At 37.1% G+C, this 20,996-nt stretch overlaps 1 protein-coding gene across 2 annotated transcripts in view; it reads left to right on the forward strand.

Annotated features, from left to right (window-relative positions):
* ANKRD50 (ankyrin repeat domain containing 50) overlaps positions 1-20,996 on the forward strand; it is a 38,806-nt gene that overhangs the window by 14,330 nt on the left and 3,480 nt on the right. For both annotated transcript variants that reach the window (XM_074341187.1, XM_074341192.1), the window contains 2 exons: positions 10,522-10,751; positions 16,350-19,900. In XM_074341187.1, coding sequence (XP_074197288.1) covers positions 10,522-10,751; positions 16,350-19,897 — 3,778 coding nt within the window. In that variant the 3' untranslated portion in view covers positions 19,898-19,900. The remainder of the gene's footprint in view (positions 1-10,521; positions 10,752-16,349; positions 19,901-20,996) is intronic.

Here is a 20,996-nt window from a genome sequence, read left to right on the forward strand (position 1 = left end):
TTTCATAAGTTTTGGGAAAGGCCTTATCCATTATCTCTTTGGCTATTGCTTCAAGCTGATTCTTTTTCATGGGGACCACAATTGCATGTATGTTGTACCTTTTAAATGTGTCCCATGTGTATTTTCCACGCAATTCTGTTTGTTCTAGCCTTCTTTTCACATGCTTCAGTTATTCATGCTTCATATTTTCTAGTGGTCTGTTATTTTTAATTTGCTAATTCTATCTTCTGCTGTAATCAGGATGGTGTTAAATATATCCAAAGAGTTCCTAACATCAGATACACACTTTTTTTTTTTAGTTCTAGAATGGAATTTTAATTCTTAGTTTTTATAGATTCTGGATTTTTTGTTGAAATTCATCTTTTATCCACTTATATATAGGTGTATATGTATTACCCATTTTTTCCAGTCTACTCTGTTTTCTTCAACATTTTAATCATAGTTATTTTAGCCTATGCTAACAATAATATCTGGATTATTTGAGTCTGTATTTATTGTCTCTCTTTCCTGTAGATTATTGATCACATATTTCTGCCCTTTTCCTGTCTGATAATTTTTGATTGTTATGTCAGATAGTGTGTTAAATGACAGTAGAGTTCCAGGCACTATCTTTCATCAGGGCAGGTTTCCCTTTTTCACCATTGGGCAGATACGGTGAGGGGCTAATGTATCCAGGAATCCAGCCAAACTGGGGCTTCTTTGTCATCTTAGTAAGACTGCTACTTTATTTCAGTTATTTTGGTGTGGACCTTCTAAGCTTTTGATTGAGAGCTCCATAAAGACTGTTGATAATTCACTTCTTCCCCAAGAAATAATTAGTCCTTTAACTTCCTGCCCTTTATATTTATACCTTCAAATTCTAATAAATGTCTTGAAGAAGATGGGTTTTGTATTTAAACCAAATACCTTCTTTAGCAGAATTTTGTCTCCAACATACGGACTATAGGGGATTTCATGCTGGCTTTTAGACACATTCTTCCTAGTTCCCCAACTTTTTAAGTACAGCCCAGAATTTAGCAAATGTACCTTGAAGAAAAATTAGCTTCTTTGTTTCAGATTTGCACTCTGCTCGCTGAAAGAGACATGACTAACCTCTAAAAGCTGTGTTGGTTTTATTCCTCTGGTAGAGTCTCTTAGAGTGGCCCAAGCCGGATTCTTAGTCCGAACCTAAAATTACTGTATGCCTCCAAACAGCAAATGGCCCTGAGAAGAAATCAGCAGGCGTTTTGGGGAGCTTTTTTCCTTTCCCCTCGTTTTTTTTTAAACATTTTTAAATTGAGTTATAGTTATTTTACAATGTTGTGTCAAATTCCAGTGTAGAGCACAATTTTTCAGTTATACATGAATATACATATATTCACTGTCACATTTTTTTCTCTGTGAGCTACCACAAGATCTTGTGTGTATTTCCCTGTGCCATACAGTATAATCCTGTTTATCTATTCTACATTTTGAAATCCCAGTCTGTCCCTTCCCACCCCCCACCCCCTTTGCAACCACAAGTTTGTATTCTATGTCTATGAGTCTGTTTCTGTTTTGTATTTATGTTTTGTTTAGTTTTAGATTCCACATATGAGCGATCTCATATGATATTTTTCTTTCTCTTTCTGGCTTACTTCACTTAGAATGACATTCTTCAGGAGCATCCATGTTGCTGCAAATGGTGTGGAATACTATTCAGCCTTAAAAACCGACAACATAATATAACGCCATGTTTTGCTCATTTTGGATGAATTTCCATCCTCTGGAGTTCTACTTCATTTTGTTCTCTTGCTTCAGCAGCTTTCTCATGTCTTTAAAAATATAAAATTTGTAATTTATGCACTTTTTCCCTGGCTGTTGCAGTGGAAGTTTTGGGCTGCTGCCACTTACTGCATTTTATCTGGCAGTGGAAGTCCTTGTGAGGAAGATTTCTCTGGTTCATTCCCGTTTATTTGATTTGCACCTTTGCTTGTTAAATAATTTCTTTTTTTAAATGGATTTTATCTCCTCTTTTATTTATGTGAACATCACAAATAGATTTTCTTTAGATTCTTCGGTAGTTTTATAAGTTACTTTCATTTGCTTATGAACATGTATTCTGATCATTGAGTTTTCTGCTTTCTTTCTGAGCACTGTGATTTTTGTAATTTTTTCCCTCTCCTTTTTGGATCCCCCTCCATCACCATTTCTACCTCTGCTTTCCTGGTTCTAATTGCTGAGTGCACCACTCCCCACCCTCAGTACAGTCTAGAATGAGGGCCAGTAATTGAGATATGAAGCTCCGATTCCAAGCTGATACTTGGGATTTTGCAGACTTAGTCACTGACCCATGGTCTTTTTAGGTTCAGTTCCTGTCTCCATTGAGGCTAGTTTTTTGCCCTCCCTGCTGCTTCCTAAAAGCCATAGCCCTAGGCGGTAGTCTGTGCTTTTTGTTTCCTTCTTTCATTATTAATAGGGAGAGCCCCTGCTCCAGCCCCTAGTTTCAAACTGTGAGTCTGAGTCCTCTTAGTAGAGGCAGGAGAATCTGTCCCCACTTTTACTTTCACCCTCTGGTCCCCAAGCTGCCACTGCAGACTGGCTTGGCAAGTTAACATTTTAGGCCCACTCCCAGCATTGTGCTTTTCTGTTTCTCTTACTTTAAAATGTTTATTTTATTTTTGATTCTGGCAATATTTTTCTCTTTTCTTTTTGTTTTTATATTCCGTAATTCCTTTTTGGTTTTTATATCCCATAATATATTTTAGCAAAGGGGAACAGTTCATAAAAGCATGAAGTTACTACACTATCTCGGTCAAAAGTTTAGAGAGAAATTGTATCCTACATTTTGGCCAAACTCCTGACCTGATTTTAATTATCAATTATACTTACTAGATTTTTTAAAAGAAAAAATAGTATTTGATCCCTGACTGGTTTGAGGTATCAGTTAGACCTGTTCCACATTTTCACATGCTTTAATTTATTGGAGGATAGTTTGGTTTGTATGAAAAGAACATAGGAGAACAACCTGTGTCTATTAACCTAGATAAATGGATAAAGAAATTGTGATACACACACACACACACACACACACACACACACACACCCCTCAGCCATAGAAAAATAAGGAAATCCTGCCATTTGTGACAATATGAAAGGGTCTAGAGGACATTATGCTAAGTGAAGTAAGTCAGACAGAGAAAGGCAAATACTGTATGATTTTACTTCATGTGGAATCTAAAAACACCAGACTCACAGAAACAGATCAGATTTGTGGTTGCCAGAGGCAAGGGAGAGAAGAAGGGGCGTTAGTTTAAAGGTGGTCAAAAGGTACAAATTTAGAGTTGTAAGATCAGTAAGTTCTGGGGATGTAATGTGCAGCGTGGGGACTACAGTTAACACTGTATCGCATATTTGAAAGGTGCTAAGAGAGTAGGTCTTAAAAGTTCTCATCACAAGAAAAAAATTATAACTACGTGAGACGATGGTAGTAACTACTCTTATTGTGGTACCATTTTGCAGTATATACATATGTGTTATATACCTTAAGCTTATACATGTGATATGTCAATTAAATATCAGTAAAACTGGAGAAAAAAGAAAATAGAACCTGGGCTTGCTTTCCTAAGATAAGATGTATTAAGTAAGAATTATTATTGCTTTAGTTTTTCTAATTTCTTTTCATCTTTTTAAATAACCTTTATTTTAAAGCCTAGCCTTTTGAAGAAACTTAATCATTTCATTAATAAAATGACAGGCAGGTATGTCAGCATTAAACTCCCAGGTGATTTTGGAAAGTGCTAGGTATTTAGGATTAACCTGCTAGGTAACTTCAAATGTATAATATTTTGATGCTAAATTTCACCAGATAGTAGTGAGATTTTAGGCTCCAGAATTCAAAATGGGTAATTTGATATTATTATGTATGATTTAATTGTAAAAATTCCCTTTTTTGCATCAAAGTAGGTGATAATGAATTTAGAAAAAATACAGATATTTATAATTGAACAGCATTAAATCTGAGGGTATTTTTTGTTTAGCCTTCATTCATAATTGCTGTGTCTAGCATGGGATAATGGGGTAACTGAATAAAATGAAACATGTGAGAACAGTCTTCATATATTGAGTTTACTGATAAGTCACAGAAAATCAATGACATACCCCAAGTTAGGGAACTCAGGAGCCATAAATAAACTGTTGACATTAATCATGTAATAATTTCAGCAAAATTATTAGGAACACCTGCCATCTACTAATTTTCTGGAATTTTAGTATTGAGACAAGTGACTTTTAGCAGCAAACAAACACAAAAATGTTTAATTCTCTCAGGAAAGAAAAATTTTAAAAGTTGCATATTCATTTAGAAGACCTTAAGATATATAAATTTTTTTCTTCCATAAAAATGTTTCCAGATAATTTAATTGCTGAAAAATTAGCTTAAGTTGCCAGGTTTAGTCAGGTTGTTCTAAGAGTGTTCTTGTTTAAATTGGACCTGAAGCTCTTATCTTACATAGCTTTTTGATATTTTCAGGAGTTCAGCATAATAATAGAGAAGAGCAACTCTGAAACAAATCAAACTCATTCCTACTGTGCCACTTACTGCTTGCTTCTCTTTGCAGCCTCCTTACCTCTATACCTTTGTTTCTTCATCTGTGAAATGGAAATGGTAATAGTATTTCCTTTTTCAGGATTACTGTGAGGGATAAATAAATTGATAGCGATAACTGGCCATAGTGCTTCATACATAGTAAGCGCTCAGTAATATTTCCCATTCTCTTTGTTTTCCCAAAGAGAAAATAAATTAACACACACTGTACATTATACATATGTGTGATTTAGAAGACAAATGTATTACATCTTGCAAACTAATTCTCTGTCATCAGAAAGCCAAACCTGCTTTCTACCAGTTCGCTTTCCAGACCTGTATTTCAGTGACTATGTAGGATTTTTGAGCGTGGTATTTGAGAATTTGGTTTGTTACCATCAAGAGCAGCATGAATTGATATACTGCTTTCAAGTAGATGGGAATCAGTGATTTTGATTGCTGTTGCATTAAAGGTTTATGAATAAAACTGTTACGAATGTTCATGTACAGATTTTTGTTTGGCCATTAGTTTTCAGTTGACTTAGGCAAATACCTGGAAGCCAGATTGCTGGGTCATATATTAGGTGTATGTTTAACTTTTTAAGAAGCTGTCAAACTTTTCCAGAGTGGCTGCACCATTTGGAAGTGGCTGTGGCATTGCTCTGCATCAGTGCCAGCATTGGTGTTTTCAGGGTTTTCATTTATTTCAGCAATTCTGACAGGTGTCTAGTGGTATTTTACTGTGGTTTTAATTTACATTTCCCTGATGACTAATGATTTTGAGTACATTTTCATATGCTTTTTTGACTCCCTTATATCTGCTTTTCTTAAGTGTCTGTTTTGGCTTTCTCCATTTTTTTCTTAATTTTTCTCATTTGTTTTCTTATTGTTGAGTTTTGAGAGTTTTTAAAAAATATTTTCTGGACACAAGTCCTTAGTAAGAAATTTACTTTGCAAATGTTTTTGGCCTCTGCAGTTTGTTTTTACATTCTCTTAACAGTGCTTTTGTACGCATTATGAAAGTTAATTTTGAGAAAGTCAAATTTATTAATTTTTTTTAAGGATCCTGCTTTTTGCATAATATCTCAAAACTCTTTACCTAACTCAAGATCAGAGAGATTTTCACCTGGAAATGTTTTACATCTAAGTTTATAATCCATTTTGACTCAATTTTTATGTAAAATATGAAAACTGTGTGGTGAGATTAACCTTTTTTACACTGAAATCCAATTGCTATCATTTTAAAGCATCATTTGTTGAAAAAACTTTCCTTTCTCAGTTAAATTACCTTTGCAACTTTGTGAAAAATCAGCTTCCTATATTCATGCTGATCTGTTACTAGGCTTTTGAAGTGTCTGTCTTTTGCAAATACCATACTATTTTTTGTTAATTTACAGATTTTATTTTTAGAGCACTTTAGGCTTGCTGCTCTTAAGGGTAAAGTGCAGAGAGTTTCCAGATACCTCCATCCCTACACACACAGCCTCTTCCACCATCAATACCCCGCGTCACAGTGCTGCATTTGTTAATGACTGATGAACCTGCTTTGACACATCGCTATCCTCCAAAGTTTAGAGTTGACATTGGGGCTCACTCTTGGTGTTTACGTCCTGTGGATTTTAACAAATGGGTGATGACATGTAACCACCATCTTTGTACCATACACAGTACTTTGACTGCCCTAAAAAGCCTCTGTGCTCTGCCTATACATTCCTCCTTCCCCAACCTCTGGCTACTACTGATCCTTGTACTGTTTCCATAGTTTTTCCTTTTCCAGAATGTTTGACACTTGGAATCATACAGTATATTGCCTTTTCATGTTGGCTTCTTTTACTTGGTAATATACATTTAAGGTTCCTCCATATGTTTTCATGGCCTGATAGCTCATTTTCTTTTCGTGCTGAATGATATTCCATTGTCTGGGTGTACCACAGTTTTTATTAAGATTCACTGACTGAAGGACATCTTGGTTGCTTCCACATTTTGGCAATTATGAATAAAGCTGTTGTGTACGTCTGTGTGCAGATGTTTGCATGGACGTAAGTTTTCAGTTCATTTGGGTAAATATCAGGGGGGCACGACTGCTGGATCATAAGAGCATGTTTAGTTTTGTAAGAAAATTGTCAAACTGTCTTCCAAATTGGTTGTAGCGTTTTGCATTCCCACCAGCAATGAATGAGAGTCCCTGTTGCTCCACATCCTTGCCAGTATTCAGTTTGTCAGTGTTTGGATTTTGGCCATTGTAACATGTATGTAGCAGCTTCTTGTTTTAATTTGCAATTCCCTAACGACATATGATGTTGAATATCTTCTCATATGCTTGCTTGCCATCTGTACAGCTTCTTTGGTGAGGTGTCTGTTCAGGTCTTTTGCCTGTTTTTCCTTCGGGTTGTTTTCCAGTGCCCAGGTGCACTGCCCCAGGTAAGCAAGTGCTTGTCTACCTACTTCTGAGTCTACCTGCAGGTGTCTGTGCCACCTTAGATTTGGGGCTAGGTGACCACCCTGTGACCTAAGCTTTCTCATGGGTTCAAGAAAAGTGTTGAACTTGCAGCTTATCTGGCTTATTTTGTTGTAAGGCTGAGAGGGAGGCTCTCAAGCAGTTCTCTGCACCCGAGGGAGTGAGCCAGAGAGTGAGCTGAACCCCAATGTTCAACAGTGAAAACTTCAAGGGAACTATTGTACATGTAGGAGCTGTCCATCTAATAGTATATTCCTTGTAATACTTGTGGCAGCTTTTAAAAGTTAATTAGCCTCCTGAGAAAAGGCAGTAAAAAACCCAAAAAAAGAATAGATGTCTTTCATTTCAGAACTGCCCTAATGGTCCATCAGCTGCCGTTCTGCCAGGAAATCAGAAGGCCAGCGACAGAAGGGTGCTGCTGCCCATACTTACATTCAAGATGGAGTTGAAAATAGAGAAAAGCTAGTTCAAGGACTTTTAATTGAATTCATAAAAATATTAAGAATGTAATATATTTTTGCCTGAATTTTAATAATGTAACAAAGAAATGTGAGACATTTAATAGCGTACACACACAGAGGTAAAACCCTGCAGCATACCGCTGCTTTTGAAGATGGTGATTATCTTTATATGAATGTGATAACCTAACACTATTACATTATCTCATGTGAATGATAATATATATATAGTCACAAACAGGAAAACCTGTTGTAGACTATCTAAAGTACTCTTACTTAGGGTGTGCATACGTTGATGGGATTTTCATTTTATAAAATAATGTAACCTAATAGAAAATGTGGATCTATGTGTCACTCGGTGGTGTACGTATCCCTGTGTGGTGCTTTTGTTGGAATAATTGAAAGGGCACTGGAATATGGGAGTCTAGTAAATTTTTTATCCTAGTGTTTTAAAGTAGCAGTTTTCCCATTAATTACTATCCATTCATGAAACACATTTTATAGAGTGTTTGTGATGCGCTGATAATGGCTCTGAGTGCTGGGAAACTAGCAGTGCACAAGACAGGCACTGTCATGCGGGAGGCGGGATGGAGGTGGGGGAGCTTCCCCCCAGCCTTATGGTGCAAATAGTACACAAATAATTCAATAAGATTTTTTGAGAATATGTTAAATACTACAAAGAAAACAGGATGAGGTGTTAAAGTAACAGCAGTACATGATGATGAAGGCTGTTTCAGGCATGGTGATCAGGGCAGGCCTCTTCAGGAGTAAATTTTGTGTTGAAATGTGAAGAATAAGAGATTCTGCCTGGGGGAGCTTTCTATGCAGAGGAAGCAGCAAGTCCACAGGCCCTGACTGGAGACATGCTGGGTGTTAGAAGTGAAAGGGGGACAGTGTGCTGGAACAAAAGGAAGGACTCGGAATGAAGCCTGGGATTTTGACTTCAGGCCCTCGGGGAGGACGGGGTCCACTAAATGATGGGGAAGGCAGGTGGGGAGGAACTTATTTTGAAGGTAAAATGGAAAGAGAATGCTTCTTTAAACGTTAAATTTGAGATACCTGTAGCACCCCCACATGGAGATGGCAGATAGACAGTTTGGGGAAGTGTCAGTTTTGAGTTCAGGGGTGAGATCAAGGCTAGAAAAAGTTGTTCAACGTTTTTAAAGCCATAGATTGGCTGCTGGTTTTAACATAACTGAGTAATGCCTGGGGAAAGTCTGATAACAAAAAAGTGAAACTATGAGAGACCTATAAACCCAAACCTGAAGGTAGATAATGTAGAAGTTAACATAAAATTGAATGCAGACCAAAACTGACAGGACATTTATGCTTTAAAATAAGTGCACACCCTGAAGATCATCGAGAGCATAAAGGCTCTTGTCGGGAACCATGGAGACAGGTTATAAACTTATGCTGGAAGTTTCCCTGGGCCCAGTTAAGCAAAAAGGAAGAACAGAGAAGTCAGGGAGAATGAGTCACACAGAAGAGCTGTATGCAAGAGACAGACATTGGGGGCTGGTGGGGGAGGGGGTTGTGGTGAGATACTCCGCCTTATGTACATCCCCTCAGTTTCTGATCTTAATTGGCTGCGGAGACGTAGAAGCACACCCATAACTCTGAGTCATATGGAGAAGGCTGGACACTGGATACACAAACCTGCAATTGCTGGTCCAGAAAGAAGTTATCTATTGAAGAAGAGCTGTTACAAGATATGTAAAATATATATCGCAGAAACAGAAGGGGGAAGGAGACTGAAAAACAGTACCAGAAACACCCACCAGAAAAATGCTGCCATGAAACAAAAAGAAATCTTTAGCTAAACATATTGTCTTGAATGAAAACAGTTAATGAGCAATTGCCTGACTTAAACAGTTTCACGAAGCAGAGATATAAGTGCTTGGAGAAGAGATTGGGAGACAACAGAATAAGATAAATCAGACTCAGAATACGTATGGGGATTTATTCTGTGGGGGAAAAAAAGAGGAATTTCAAATCAAATCACTAGGAGAGAGATAATTTAATAAATGGTTTGGGGATAACTGTGGAGCCATGAGGGAAAAAAATTGGAACCCTAGGTCACACCTGTCAGAATTAATTTGAATAAAAAATAAAATGTGCAAAGCATTTGCAGAAACCATGAGGAATTATTTTTAACATTAATATCAGACAGAGTAGGTTTGGAGAAAAGAATATTACCAAATCCTCATACTGATAGAACTTATTGATAAATTGGGTCTTGTTGCTATTGGGATTGAAAGACTGAGAAGAGAGCTGTAGACAGGAATATCTGTAAATTTCTGGTATTCATAATTAGATGGATTCTGTCCTGTCACCATTGTATCTTTCAGTATCTCATTCAGTTCATGGAATGCTCAAGTAAGTATTTGTTGAAAATGAATGAGTATTGTTTTAGTTAGGAAAAAGCTGCGTTCAACTTCAGTATAAATTATCTGCATAGGAAATGTGTTCTTTAGTGGAATTAAACCTAATATATTCTTCAATATATTGAATTTTGAACATATATCAAATGGGACCTAGACTGTAGTTAATCTTTGAAAAGTTTTTTAAAATAAAATTTGTGTGTGACAAACTAGATAAAACGCACTCACTTTGTGAGCCATGATGATAAAATACTTGTAAATTCTGTAGAACTCTTTGATATTTTTCCTGTTATTGGGGTGGTCCCCAAGGTTTTCTTTTCCTTTGCAACACATTTTAGTTTTATTATAAACAGTTCAAGCTTGTATTCTTAATTCGAAAAATCAGGAAGGGAATATTGAAATCTTGTTTCCTCAGGTTCCTACTGCTCTTCTTAATATGCTGAATCACAAATACACATACACTCACCCACTTTATTGTGGAAAATCTTGTTATTGGAATGTGAACTGTTTAGGACCAGTATTTTCATTAAGCCAGAAATTGAAACTTGTGCAATATTTTTATTCTAAAACCTTGATTTATTTTTTAAAACAATATTTATAACCTGTAATTCTAGTGTTTGAATAAGAAATCTTAATATTGTGGCCAATAACATTCCGAGCGCTCACATGGCTGTTTTACAGGTGTGTTCTGCTCCCTCTGTTGGGGATGAAGCCTCCGCAGCAGAGCCTGTACCTGCTCGTGGATTCTGTTGACGAAGGGTGCAGTGTGACCGAAGGAGAGCACACGTCTGCCAGTTTATCTGGGACTGTTGCAGAGCTTTTAGCTGCTCACCACGAGTTCTTCCCACCATGGTTATTGCTTCTCTGTTCTGCCCGAAAACAGAGCAAAGCTGTTACTAAAATGTTTACCGGTAAGTGCAATTACTGCCACTCTCAAATGTTTTTCATTGATGAGCTAATACACGTGTTTCTTTCTGAGAGGAGAGTGCTCAGTTGAAAAATCTGGTTGTTGCTTCTGCTGTTTTGTCAGCTGTTCTGTCTGTTCCATCAGCTGTTTTCAACTGTACCTTGTTCAAGTTGTGTTAAAAACAAGCCATAGAATATTGTAAGATCATTTAACAGTACCTTTTCCCCCCAGATTCTTTATGTCGCTTCCTTAGTAAAGGTTAGGAGTATTTCCTGTCGTGTTAGCTCTTCTGTATCTGTAGGGCTGCATTTTTTATGCTGATGTGTCCTGATGACAGCTTATGCTATTTCTTCTAACTAGACTGGACATCTTGAGAGTAGTGAATATGCCTATTTAAAAATCAATGGCAGTTTCTCTAAGACGGGTTTAAGAGGAGAGACAGTTGACAGTCTTTTAGGATAACTGATGAAATAGATCCTTTTCTTAACCCTTTGCTGATGTGTGAGAAAGCGATTTATATAATGTATAGAAATTCATGATCAGTTGTTTTTTCTTCTTAAATTCTCCCTTGTTTCCTGACTTTACTTTTCTACTACCACGATAAGGTTGTGGTTACTCCTGTTAGATTATGTAAAACACTTTTCTTTGTGCTATGGGAAATAACAGGAGCATACAGCAGGAACACTCACAGGATTTATAGTGTGATTGGAAAGATAATAATCAAGTTATTGGTTAATTAGCCATGCCACTTTTAAACTTCCTTTTTTGGAAGGGTGAAACCTTATTAATTTGTGAAAACAGTTTCCTTTAACCAGATTTATATTCCCTCTCTTTCAGATTCCCTAGCTACTAATGACAGCACTTTGGGTTTGGCTTCCTTTATACTATTCTTTTTTGTTGTTGTTACTGACAAAGATCTAGTCACTAGAAGTTGGAGGGTTAACAGGGTAACAGCTAATGTTATGTAGCTCTTAGTTTGTCAGGTACAGATAAAGTTGAAGTCCCTTTCTTTCCCTTCTTGATTAGAAACGATCAGTGTTATTAGTTTATCTTATATCCTTTCAACTCATATTAAGTTCTGTACGTTTTTATAGTTTGTAGGAATGAAACACTGCATATACCAGCTTAGCTCTTCCTAATCACTGGCCGCGTGACCTTACTTATGCAGCTTACTAGTACATCCTGTGCCTCAGTTTCCTCATCTAGAAAGTGAGGATTATACTTCCCTGCTACTTCCCCACAGGGTTTTTATGAGGTTAAATGACAAATTACATGACGGGAAGCACTTAAAACCATTCCTGGTACATAATAAGTGCTTCATTAGGTGTACTGCTGCTGTCATTATCATTATCATCATCTCCTCTTTTTGTGCAAACATTATTTTTTGAGCCTTATTCCTTTTGCTACTTATTAACCCAGTTCTGTGGTTTTAATTGCTGTATACTATTCCTTCCCATGAATAAATCTCCAGTTTTCCCATTATCCTATTCATGGACACTTAGATTATTTCAATTTTTCACTATAACAAAAATGCTTCATGAACATGCTTGAACACATCTTCTTGTGCACCTGTGCTAAAGGTTTACATGATAAACCTGGACACATAATTACTAGACTATAGAGTGTGTACATTTTGAGCTTTACTTAATTTTGCCAGACTGCTGTCTGATGTGCTGGAAATAACTTACGCTCCTACCAGCAGCACATGAGATTTCCCTTTTCTCTATATTCTCATCAGTTGACATTTGTTATTTTCAGATCTGTTTTTTCTGCGTTAGGGTCTTGGGCTTATGTTCCCTCTGACTGGAGTGATCTTCTCCTGAACTTCTTACTGTCTTTAACATTTCAGCCTCTGCTCAAATGTCAGTCTTAGGCAGACTTCTCTGTATTTTTCTGTTCTATTTCTGTTTTTGCCTCCTCAGCTGCTTAGCCACACACGCGTTATGTCTTGTTTCATTTTCTTCATATGTCTCATTACTGTTTAAAATTGTTTGTATTTTATATTTGTTTTCTTACTTGTGTGTCTCCTCCACTAGGATATAGTCTCCGTAAGAACAGGACATTTGCTTGTCTTGTCTGCTACTGTGTCTCCGCAGCAGCTAGAACACAGCTGGGAACAGGCAAATAAATGAGTTTGTGTCTCTTTGAACCATGTCTTGGTGGAAAAAGCAGTGACCCAGGAAGGAATAAGGAGGAACTGAATATGGCCCTGTTCTCTTTCCATACTCCTTCTAAAATGCTGTTAATTATTAAAAGTGCAGGGCTGTAATGAGCGTTGGACTATATCTCTATTGATGATAGATTTGGAATTTGGGGGTCAACACTGAAGTATATTACTGAAGTTATGAATACATATTGTCAAGTTGCTTTCCAGAAGGTATACATCATATTATATATCTACCTGAGAGTGTTCGTTTCTCAGAAATTCTACCAGTAGTGAATTACTTATTTTCATATTTACAAATTTAGTGTGTGAAATTTAGTTTTATTTGCACTTCTTATTTACTATTGATTTCTTTCCTCTTTATGCTTATTTTATCAGTTTGTCTTTTTTCCCTGTGAATTCTTATTTTCTCACCTTTACTGTGTCTCCTTCAGGAAGTTAATGATATTCTAATTGATTATTAAGAGAGCTTTTATTTCATATTTTATTAATCTTTGCAACTATTTTCTTCAGCTTTTTAAAATTATCATAATTCTTTTGAAGTCTATTATATGTAATGTAATGTATTGTCCTTTAATATCTAATATTCTTATTTTTATATTTAGTGATTTTTATCCATATAGTATATATTCTACTGAATGGTGTGAAATAAGACTCTAACTTGGATACTTTATCAAACCACAGATTTTCTCAGCACTACTTATGGGCTCCCATTAGTTATACATGCTTCTTTTATCATATGTTAAGTTTCAGTTTAAGTGCGTGTATATATATCACTTTGTGTTACTGATATATTTCTAAGCCATCTGTCTGTTCTTCTAAACTATCTGTCAGCATTTTTAGGCAACTGTCACATTGGTTTAATATTTAAAATTTTTTTGTACAATTACTTCCCAGTCCTCCTTGCCATCAGTGTTATTATTTTAAAAGGTATATTTTACCTTTATTCCTCCAGATTGACTTTAGTAGCTTTTTAAAATTCTAACTACCAATGATACAAAAAATTATTAAATAGGGTTAAAATTTAGGAAATTTTTGATATTTAAAATATGCTTTCTTTCCATCCACAAACCTGGCATATTTTTTCACTTACTCAACTTTTTAAAAACCTTTTTTTCAGTGTTCCTTATATATATCCTACACATTTCTTTCTGCTTTTTACTGATGCTTTAAGTTGAAATGTATGGATTTTGCACTGAGAGGTATGCATTCCAAATTAGAACTGGCGGGTGCAACTTATCTCACAGGCTTGACATAAAAAGACGTGTACATGATCAGCACTGAAGTGCTGCTTTGAAAATAACTGACTCTTAATAAGTGCTGTTCTCCTGTATTTCTTTCTTAAGAACCAAACCTGTTACATTAGAGCTTTAGCCTAGATTCTGTCTTAATTAACTCAAGTTTCAACCATGGTATCTTAGTTAAATAGGTTTAAATTGTAGATATTTATTCATAATAAGCATTATAATCTTTTATGTAAATCAGTATCTACAAGATCACTTTGGAAACTTTAAAACACCGTAAGATATTATTTCTTAAATCCTTTTTATTAGCAACATGCCAGGTGTTTTCCAGCCTAAATTGTTATAATGAATTTAGAAAGCCAAAAGCAAATGAACACACAAAAGGGCAAGTTAATCTCATATCACTAGTAAGTGTAGATTGTTATAAATTTCTAGGCATGTTTTAAACTCTCCTGAAATTACACAAAACGTTATGGTAGCTCACAGAGAAAAAAATGTGACAGTGAGTGTGTATATGTCCATGTATGACTGAAAAATTGTGCTGAACATTGGAATTTGACACAACATTGTAAAATGATTATAAATCAATAAAAAATGTTAAAAAAGTAAACTCTCCTTAAATAAGGTGTGTCTTTTTCATAATTAAAATTTATCTTTTGAAATGAATTCTGCTGAGAATAATCAGTTATATGTTTAATTATAATCAACAGTTGTATGTATGGACATATGTATGTAATTACAGATTCCATTTTATGTATATACATCTATATATAATTATAGATTCCATTTTTTACATAGATTTAGAGGTTTGCAGATTTGTTATTTCTTCATGTGTCATTCTTCGTAGGTTGTGTTTTTCACTAGATTTATCCAGTTCACCTAAATAATTCAAGATTAGTATCACAAAATTTATCAGCTCTCTCTCCAGACCTGATATTTGTCTTCAGTGGTCTGTTTCCATCTGGCTGGCCATGTCAGAAATGAATGTCAACTTTGACTCCTCCTCTTTTTCGTTCTCCACACTCACTGAGCTCTATGCAGTCTAGCCCTTATTAATAATTTCCAAATCAGCTTTTATTTTTATCTGCTGCTGCTGCTGCTTTGGTTGTTCAGGCTTTTAGTGATTCTTACCTAGACTTCATCAGAGCCTCTGTAAAATGTTTTGCCTCTAGTGGTCAAAATTCCTCACTGACTTTTCATTACCAAATGTGTCTCATCTCCTCATATAGTACCTGGCATATAGTAGATGATATATATATTTGTTTTATTCCATCAAGTAAAAAGAGTATTTTACTCAGTATTAATTGACCATAACTAATCTTTACTGAATTTCTACATGTATACCTCTTAAGAGAGTTCATTCACTCAGCATTCATTCAATTTTTTCTTCTGTAAGATGAATTACACAATCATCTAATAAACCCATGTCTATAAAACAGGATATCATCTTCCTTCAGAAAATGAAATTATAGTTCCCTTTAAAGAACTCAAAGTGAGTTTTGAATAGCTGTAACTAGTAATCTTCAGGTTGGTTTGAATTTTAGTAAGTTGCTTTATTTTCACAATGCTGAAGTTTTATTAACATAATTTAACTAAGTTGCATCTTCAGATTCCAACTATTTATTGACAATCTGAAATTTAATCATTTTAATTTGATAGCATATAAAATAATGTAATTTAAAGGCAGTGACATGTGATATTCAAATTGGATGCAAATATTCAATCCCATAATTAAGACATGTACATTCAGTTTTGTGGATAGAAATATGTAAATTTTTCACATGAAAAAGATCAGCGTATAAAAACAAATGAACTTCATTTATGTCTTCTGCAGCTTTTTTTTCTTAGTCATTTGGGGGATCAGAAAATCTTGACAAGGTGCTTGGATATGTATATGAGATGTCTAATGCTCAGTTTAGTATCTCATCATTGAAGCTGAGAGGAGCACTGAGCCACTAAACGAATAAGAAATACTTCCATTTGTAGACAGGAAAATGAAATAGTTCATCTGCCATCCATATGTTTTTCCAGCAGGAAAACAAAACTGATTTATATACCTCTAGGTATTGATTAATTTGTTTATTAGTATTAATTGATTTATTATTGATTTATTTGCTTATTTATCACACATTGAAGACATTCTTTGATAATCATTTTGAATTGATGACGTCCACTTTTTTTGTCTTTTCTCTAGGTTTTCGAAAAATAAGTTTAGATGACCTTCGGAAGGCATATATCGTTAAAGATGTTCAACAGTACATTCTTCATCGTTTAGATCAAGAAGAAGCTTTGCGACAGCACCTCACAAAAGAGACTGCAGAGATGTTAAACCAGCTGCACATTAAAAGTAGTGGGTGCTTTCTTTATCTAGAAAGAGTTCTCGATGGAGTTGTGGAAAATTTTATTATGTTAAGAGAGATTCGTGACATCCCAGGAACTCTAAATGGTCTGTATCTCTGGCTGTGTCAAAGACTTTTTGTAAGAAAACAGTTTGCAAAGGTTCAGCCTATTTTGAATGTGATTCTTGCAGCCTGCCGACCTTTGACCATAACGGAATTATACCACGCGGTATGGACCAAAAATATGTCATTAACCTTGGAAGACTTTCAACGCAAGTTAGATGTCCTCTCCAAACTTCTTGTTGATGGACTAGGAAATACTAAAATACTGTTTCACTATAGTTTTGCAGAGTGGCTTCTGGATGTGAAACACTGCACTCAGAAGTATTTATGTAATGCAGCAGAAGGACACCGAATGTTGGCTATGAGTTATACCTGTCAAGCCAAGAATTTAACACCATTGGAAGCACAAGAATTTGCATTGCACTTAATTAATTCAAACTTACAGTTAGAGACAGCTGAATTAGCTCTGTGGATGATATGGAATGGTACACCTGTCAGAGACTCCCTGTCTACTTTAATACCCAAGGAACAAGAAGTGCTACAGCTGTTGGTTAAAGCTGGTGCTCATGTCAACAGCGAAGATGATCGCACATCATGCATAGTCCGACAGGCCTTAGAAAGAGAGGATTCCATTCGGACATTATTAGATAATGGAGCTTCTGTGAATCAATGTGATTCGAATGGGAGGACATTATTGGCTAATGCTGCTTACAGCGGCAACCTTGATGTAGTGAATTTACTTGTATCCAGGGGAGCAGATTTAGAGATAGAAGATGCTCATGGACACACACCACTTACCCTAGCTGCCAGACAGGGACATACCAAGGTGGTTAATTGCTTGATTGGCTGTGGAGCAGATATTAATCATACTGATCAAGATGGCTGGACAGCATTAAGATCTGCTGCTTGGGGTGGTCACACTGAGGTGGTTTCTGCACTACTTTATGCTGGTGTAAAAGTGGATTGTGCAGACGCTGATAGCAGAACTGCTCTGAGAGCAGCAGCCTGGGGAGGACATGAGGATATTGTCCTGAATTTGCTCCAACATGGTGCTGAAGTCAACAAAGCTGATAACGAAGGCAGAACTGCTTTGATAGCAGCAGCCTACATGGGACACAGAGAGATTGTGGAACACCTGCTGGACCACGGAGCAGAAGTGAATCACGAGGATGTGGATGGCAGGACTGCACTCTCTGTAGCTGCGCTTTGTGTTCCCGCAAGTAAAGGGCATGCATCAGTTGTTAGCCTCTTAATCGATCGAGGTGCTGAAGTAGATCATTGTGATAAAGATGGCATGACTCCGCTGCTGGTAGCTGCCTATGAAGGACATGTCGATGTGGTTGACTTGCTTCTAGAGGGGGGAGCAGATGTAGACCACACAGATAACAATGGTCGTACACCCCTCTTAGCAGCAGCTTCTATGGGTCATGCTTCGGTTGTAAACACACTTTTGTTCTGGGGTGCAGCTGTGGACAGCATTGACAGTGAAGGGAGGACAGTCCTCAGCATAGCTTCAGCCCAAGGAAATGTTGAAGTAGTACGTACTCTCCTGGATAGAGGGTTAGATGAAAACCACAGAGACGATGCTGGATGGACACCTTTGCACATGGCAGCTTTTGAAGGTCACAGGTTAATATGTGAGGCACTTATTGAACAAGGTGCTAGAACAAATGAGATTGACAATGATGGGCGGATACCTTTCATACTAGCTTCACAAGAGGGTCATTATGATTGTGTTCAAATATTACTGGAAAATAAATCGAACATTGATCAAAGAGGTTACGATGGAAGAAATGCACTGCGGGTTGCTGCGTTAGAAGGACACAGGGACATTGTTGAATTACTTTTCAGCCATGGAGCCGATGTTAACTACAAAGATGCCGATGGGAGGCCCACACTTTATATTTTGGCCTTAGAAAACCAACTTACGATGGCTGAGTACTTTTTAGAAAATGGGGCAAATGTAGAAGCAAGTGATGCTGAAGGAAGGACAGCACTTCATGTTTCCTGCTGGCAGGGCCACTTGGAAATGGTGCAGCTTCTGATCACCTACCACGCTGACGTCAACGCTGCAGACAATGAAAAGCGCTCTGCTCTGCAGTCTGCAGCCTGGCAGGGCCACGTGAAAGTGGTGCAGCTTCTGATCGCGCACAGTGCGGCGGTCGACCACACGTGCAATCAGGGTGCCACTGCGCTCTGTATTGCGGCCCAGGAAGGGCACATCGATGTTGTGCAGGTTCTGTTGGAGCATGGTGCTGACCCAAACCACGCTGACCAGTTTGGACGCACTGCTATGCGTGTTGCAGCCAAAAACGGACATTCTCAAATAATTAAATTATTAGAAAAATATGGTGCATCCAGTTTGAATGGCTGTTCTCCATCTCCTGTACACACCATGGAGCAGAAACCTCTACAATCGGTGACTTCAAAAATGCAATCACTAACAATTAAGTCGAATAGCTCTGGCAGCACTGGTGGAGGGGACGTGCAGCCTTCGCTACGCGGGTTACCGAACGGGCCAGCTCACGCCTTCAGTTCTCCTTCAGAATCGCCTGATTCAACAGTTGATCGGCAGAAGTCATCATTGTCAAATAATTCCTTGAAAAGCTCAAAAAATTCGTCTTTGAGAACCACTTCGTCTACAGCAACGGCTCAAACAGTGCCAATTGACAGCTTTCACAGCTTGTCATTTACAGAGCAAATTCAGCAGCACTCACTGCCGCGCAGTAGAAGTCGGCAGTCGATCGTTTCCCCGTCTTCCACAACGCAGTCCTTGGGGCAGAGCCACAACTCACCCAGTAGCGAGTTTGAGTGGAGCCAAGTAAAGCCCAGTTTGAAGTCAACTAAAACAAATAAAGGGGGGAAATCAGAAAATTCCGGCAAATCTGGGTCAGCTGGGAAAAAAGCGAAACAAAATAATTCTTCACAGCCAAAGGTTTTGGAATATGAAATGACTCAGTTTGATAAGAGAGGACCTACAGCCAAATCTGGGACCAGTGCACCATCTAAACAAATGCCCACAGAATCGCAGTGCAAAATCATGATACCTTCAGCTCAGCAGGAAATTGGTCGATCGCAACAGCAGTTTCTTATTCACCAACAAAGTGGGGAACAGAAGAAGAGAAATGGAATAATGACAAATCCAAATTACCATCTTCAGAGCAACCAGGTTTTTCTTGGTAGGGTCTCAGTCCCACGAACAATACAAGACAGAGGGCATCAGGAAGTGTTAGAAGGATATCCTTCCTCGGAGACGGAGTTAAGCCTTAAACAAGCCCTGAAGCTTCAGATTGAGGGTTCTGACCCTAGCTTCAACTATAAGAAGGAAACACCATTATAAGAGGTAAGGTTTCATCAACATAAAGGATAAATATCAAAAGCACAGTTCCCTCTCCTTAGAATACTCCCTTCCCTAATTCCCAGGGCCAGTTCCCTCACCTCGTCACTATTTGTGTCGTCTTCTCAGCAAGAGCCTCCCTCCTCACTCTTTCCAGTTTGAATTCTCCTGCCTCCGGCACTCGCTTTCCCCCTTTCCTGCTGACATCGGCGCAGTACTTACTATTTCACACACTTTATACATTTTATTTATTACTATGTTCATTATTTGTCTCCTCCCAACTAAAATGTAGTCTTTGTGAGGGTCGGGATTTTTCTCTTTTGAATTCCATGTCCTGGGACTGACAGTAGTTTCTCAGTAAAAATGTGTTGAGTAAGTGAACGAATGAGTGAGTGAATGAATATACTATTTGTGGGTCTCAGATTAAGAATTCCTTCCTATACAGTCATTTCGCCTCTTAAAGGTTCTTTGATGGTAACAAGCGGGGGCCATGTCTGTAATACTCCCTTTTGGGTTTGAATAAAATTGTGTATGTAGTGCCTAGGTAGGTGGGTAATGAAGGTTCATGTCCTTCCTTTATTCACCCTGGGAGAAATAAAAAAATTAATCAGCAAAATGTAATTTTTATTGTGAAAGATGTCTTAAGAATCTTCTGGGTAAAATTTACACATACCAAGAATAGGTGTAGAAAGATGATAAATGGATATCTTGGAAAGAGGGTATTTAGAGCCCAGTGTATTTAGACATAAGAATTAAATGTTTAAACCTCAAAATAAAGTTACATTTATTAAATAAAAAACATTTTTTCTCCTTTCCACCACAATGGACGCATCACTAATTATAATAAAGAGGAAGTTAATGGGAAAATAGACACATAATTTTATGTTATGGATACTTTTTCAAAAGTACACATCTCATATTAGAGACAAATTTCAAAGACTTCATTAGGAATTTGTGCTGGCTTCTACTCCAGGTGTATTTATCCCACTTTGCTCAATCATTTTTCATCCTCTAACAAAATTGTGTTCTTTCCTTGAGCAAACTGAAATCTCTTTCTTGTGCTTTTTTTTTTTTTCATTTTTGGAGTTTTATTTTAAGGATG

The sequence above is a fragment of the Camelus bactrianus genome, chromosome 2 (assembly GCF_048773025.1).
Source record: "Camelus bactrianus isolate YW-2024 breed Bactrian camel chromosome 2, ASM4877302v1, whole genome shotgun sequence".
NCBI lineage: Eukaryota > Metazoa > Chordata > Mammalia > Artiodactyla > Camelidae > Camelus > Camelus bactrianus.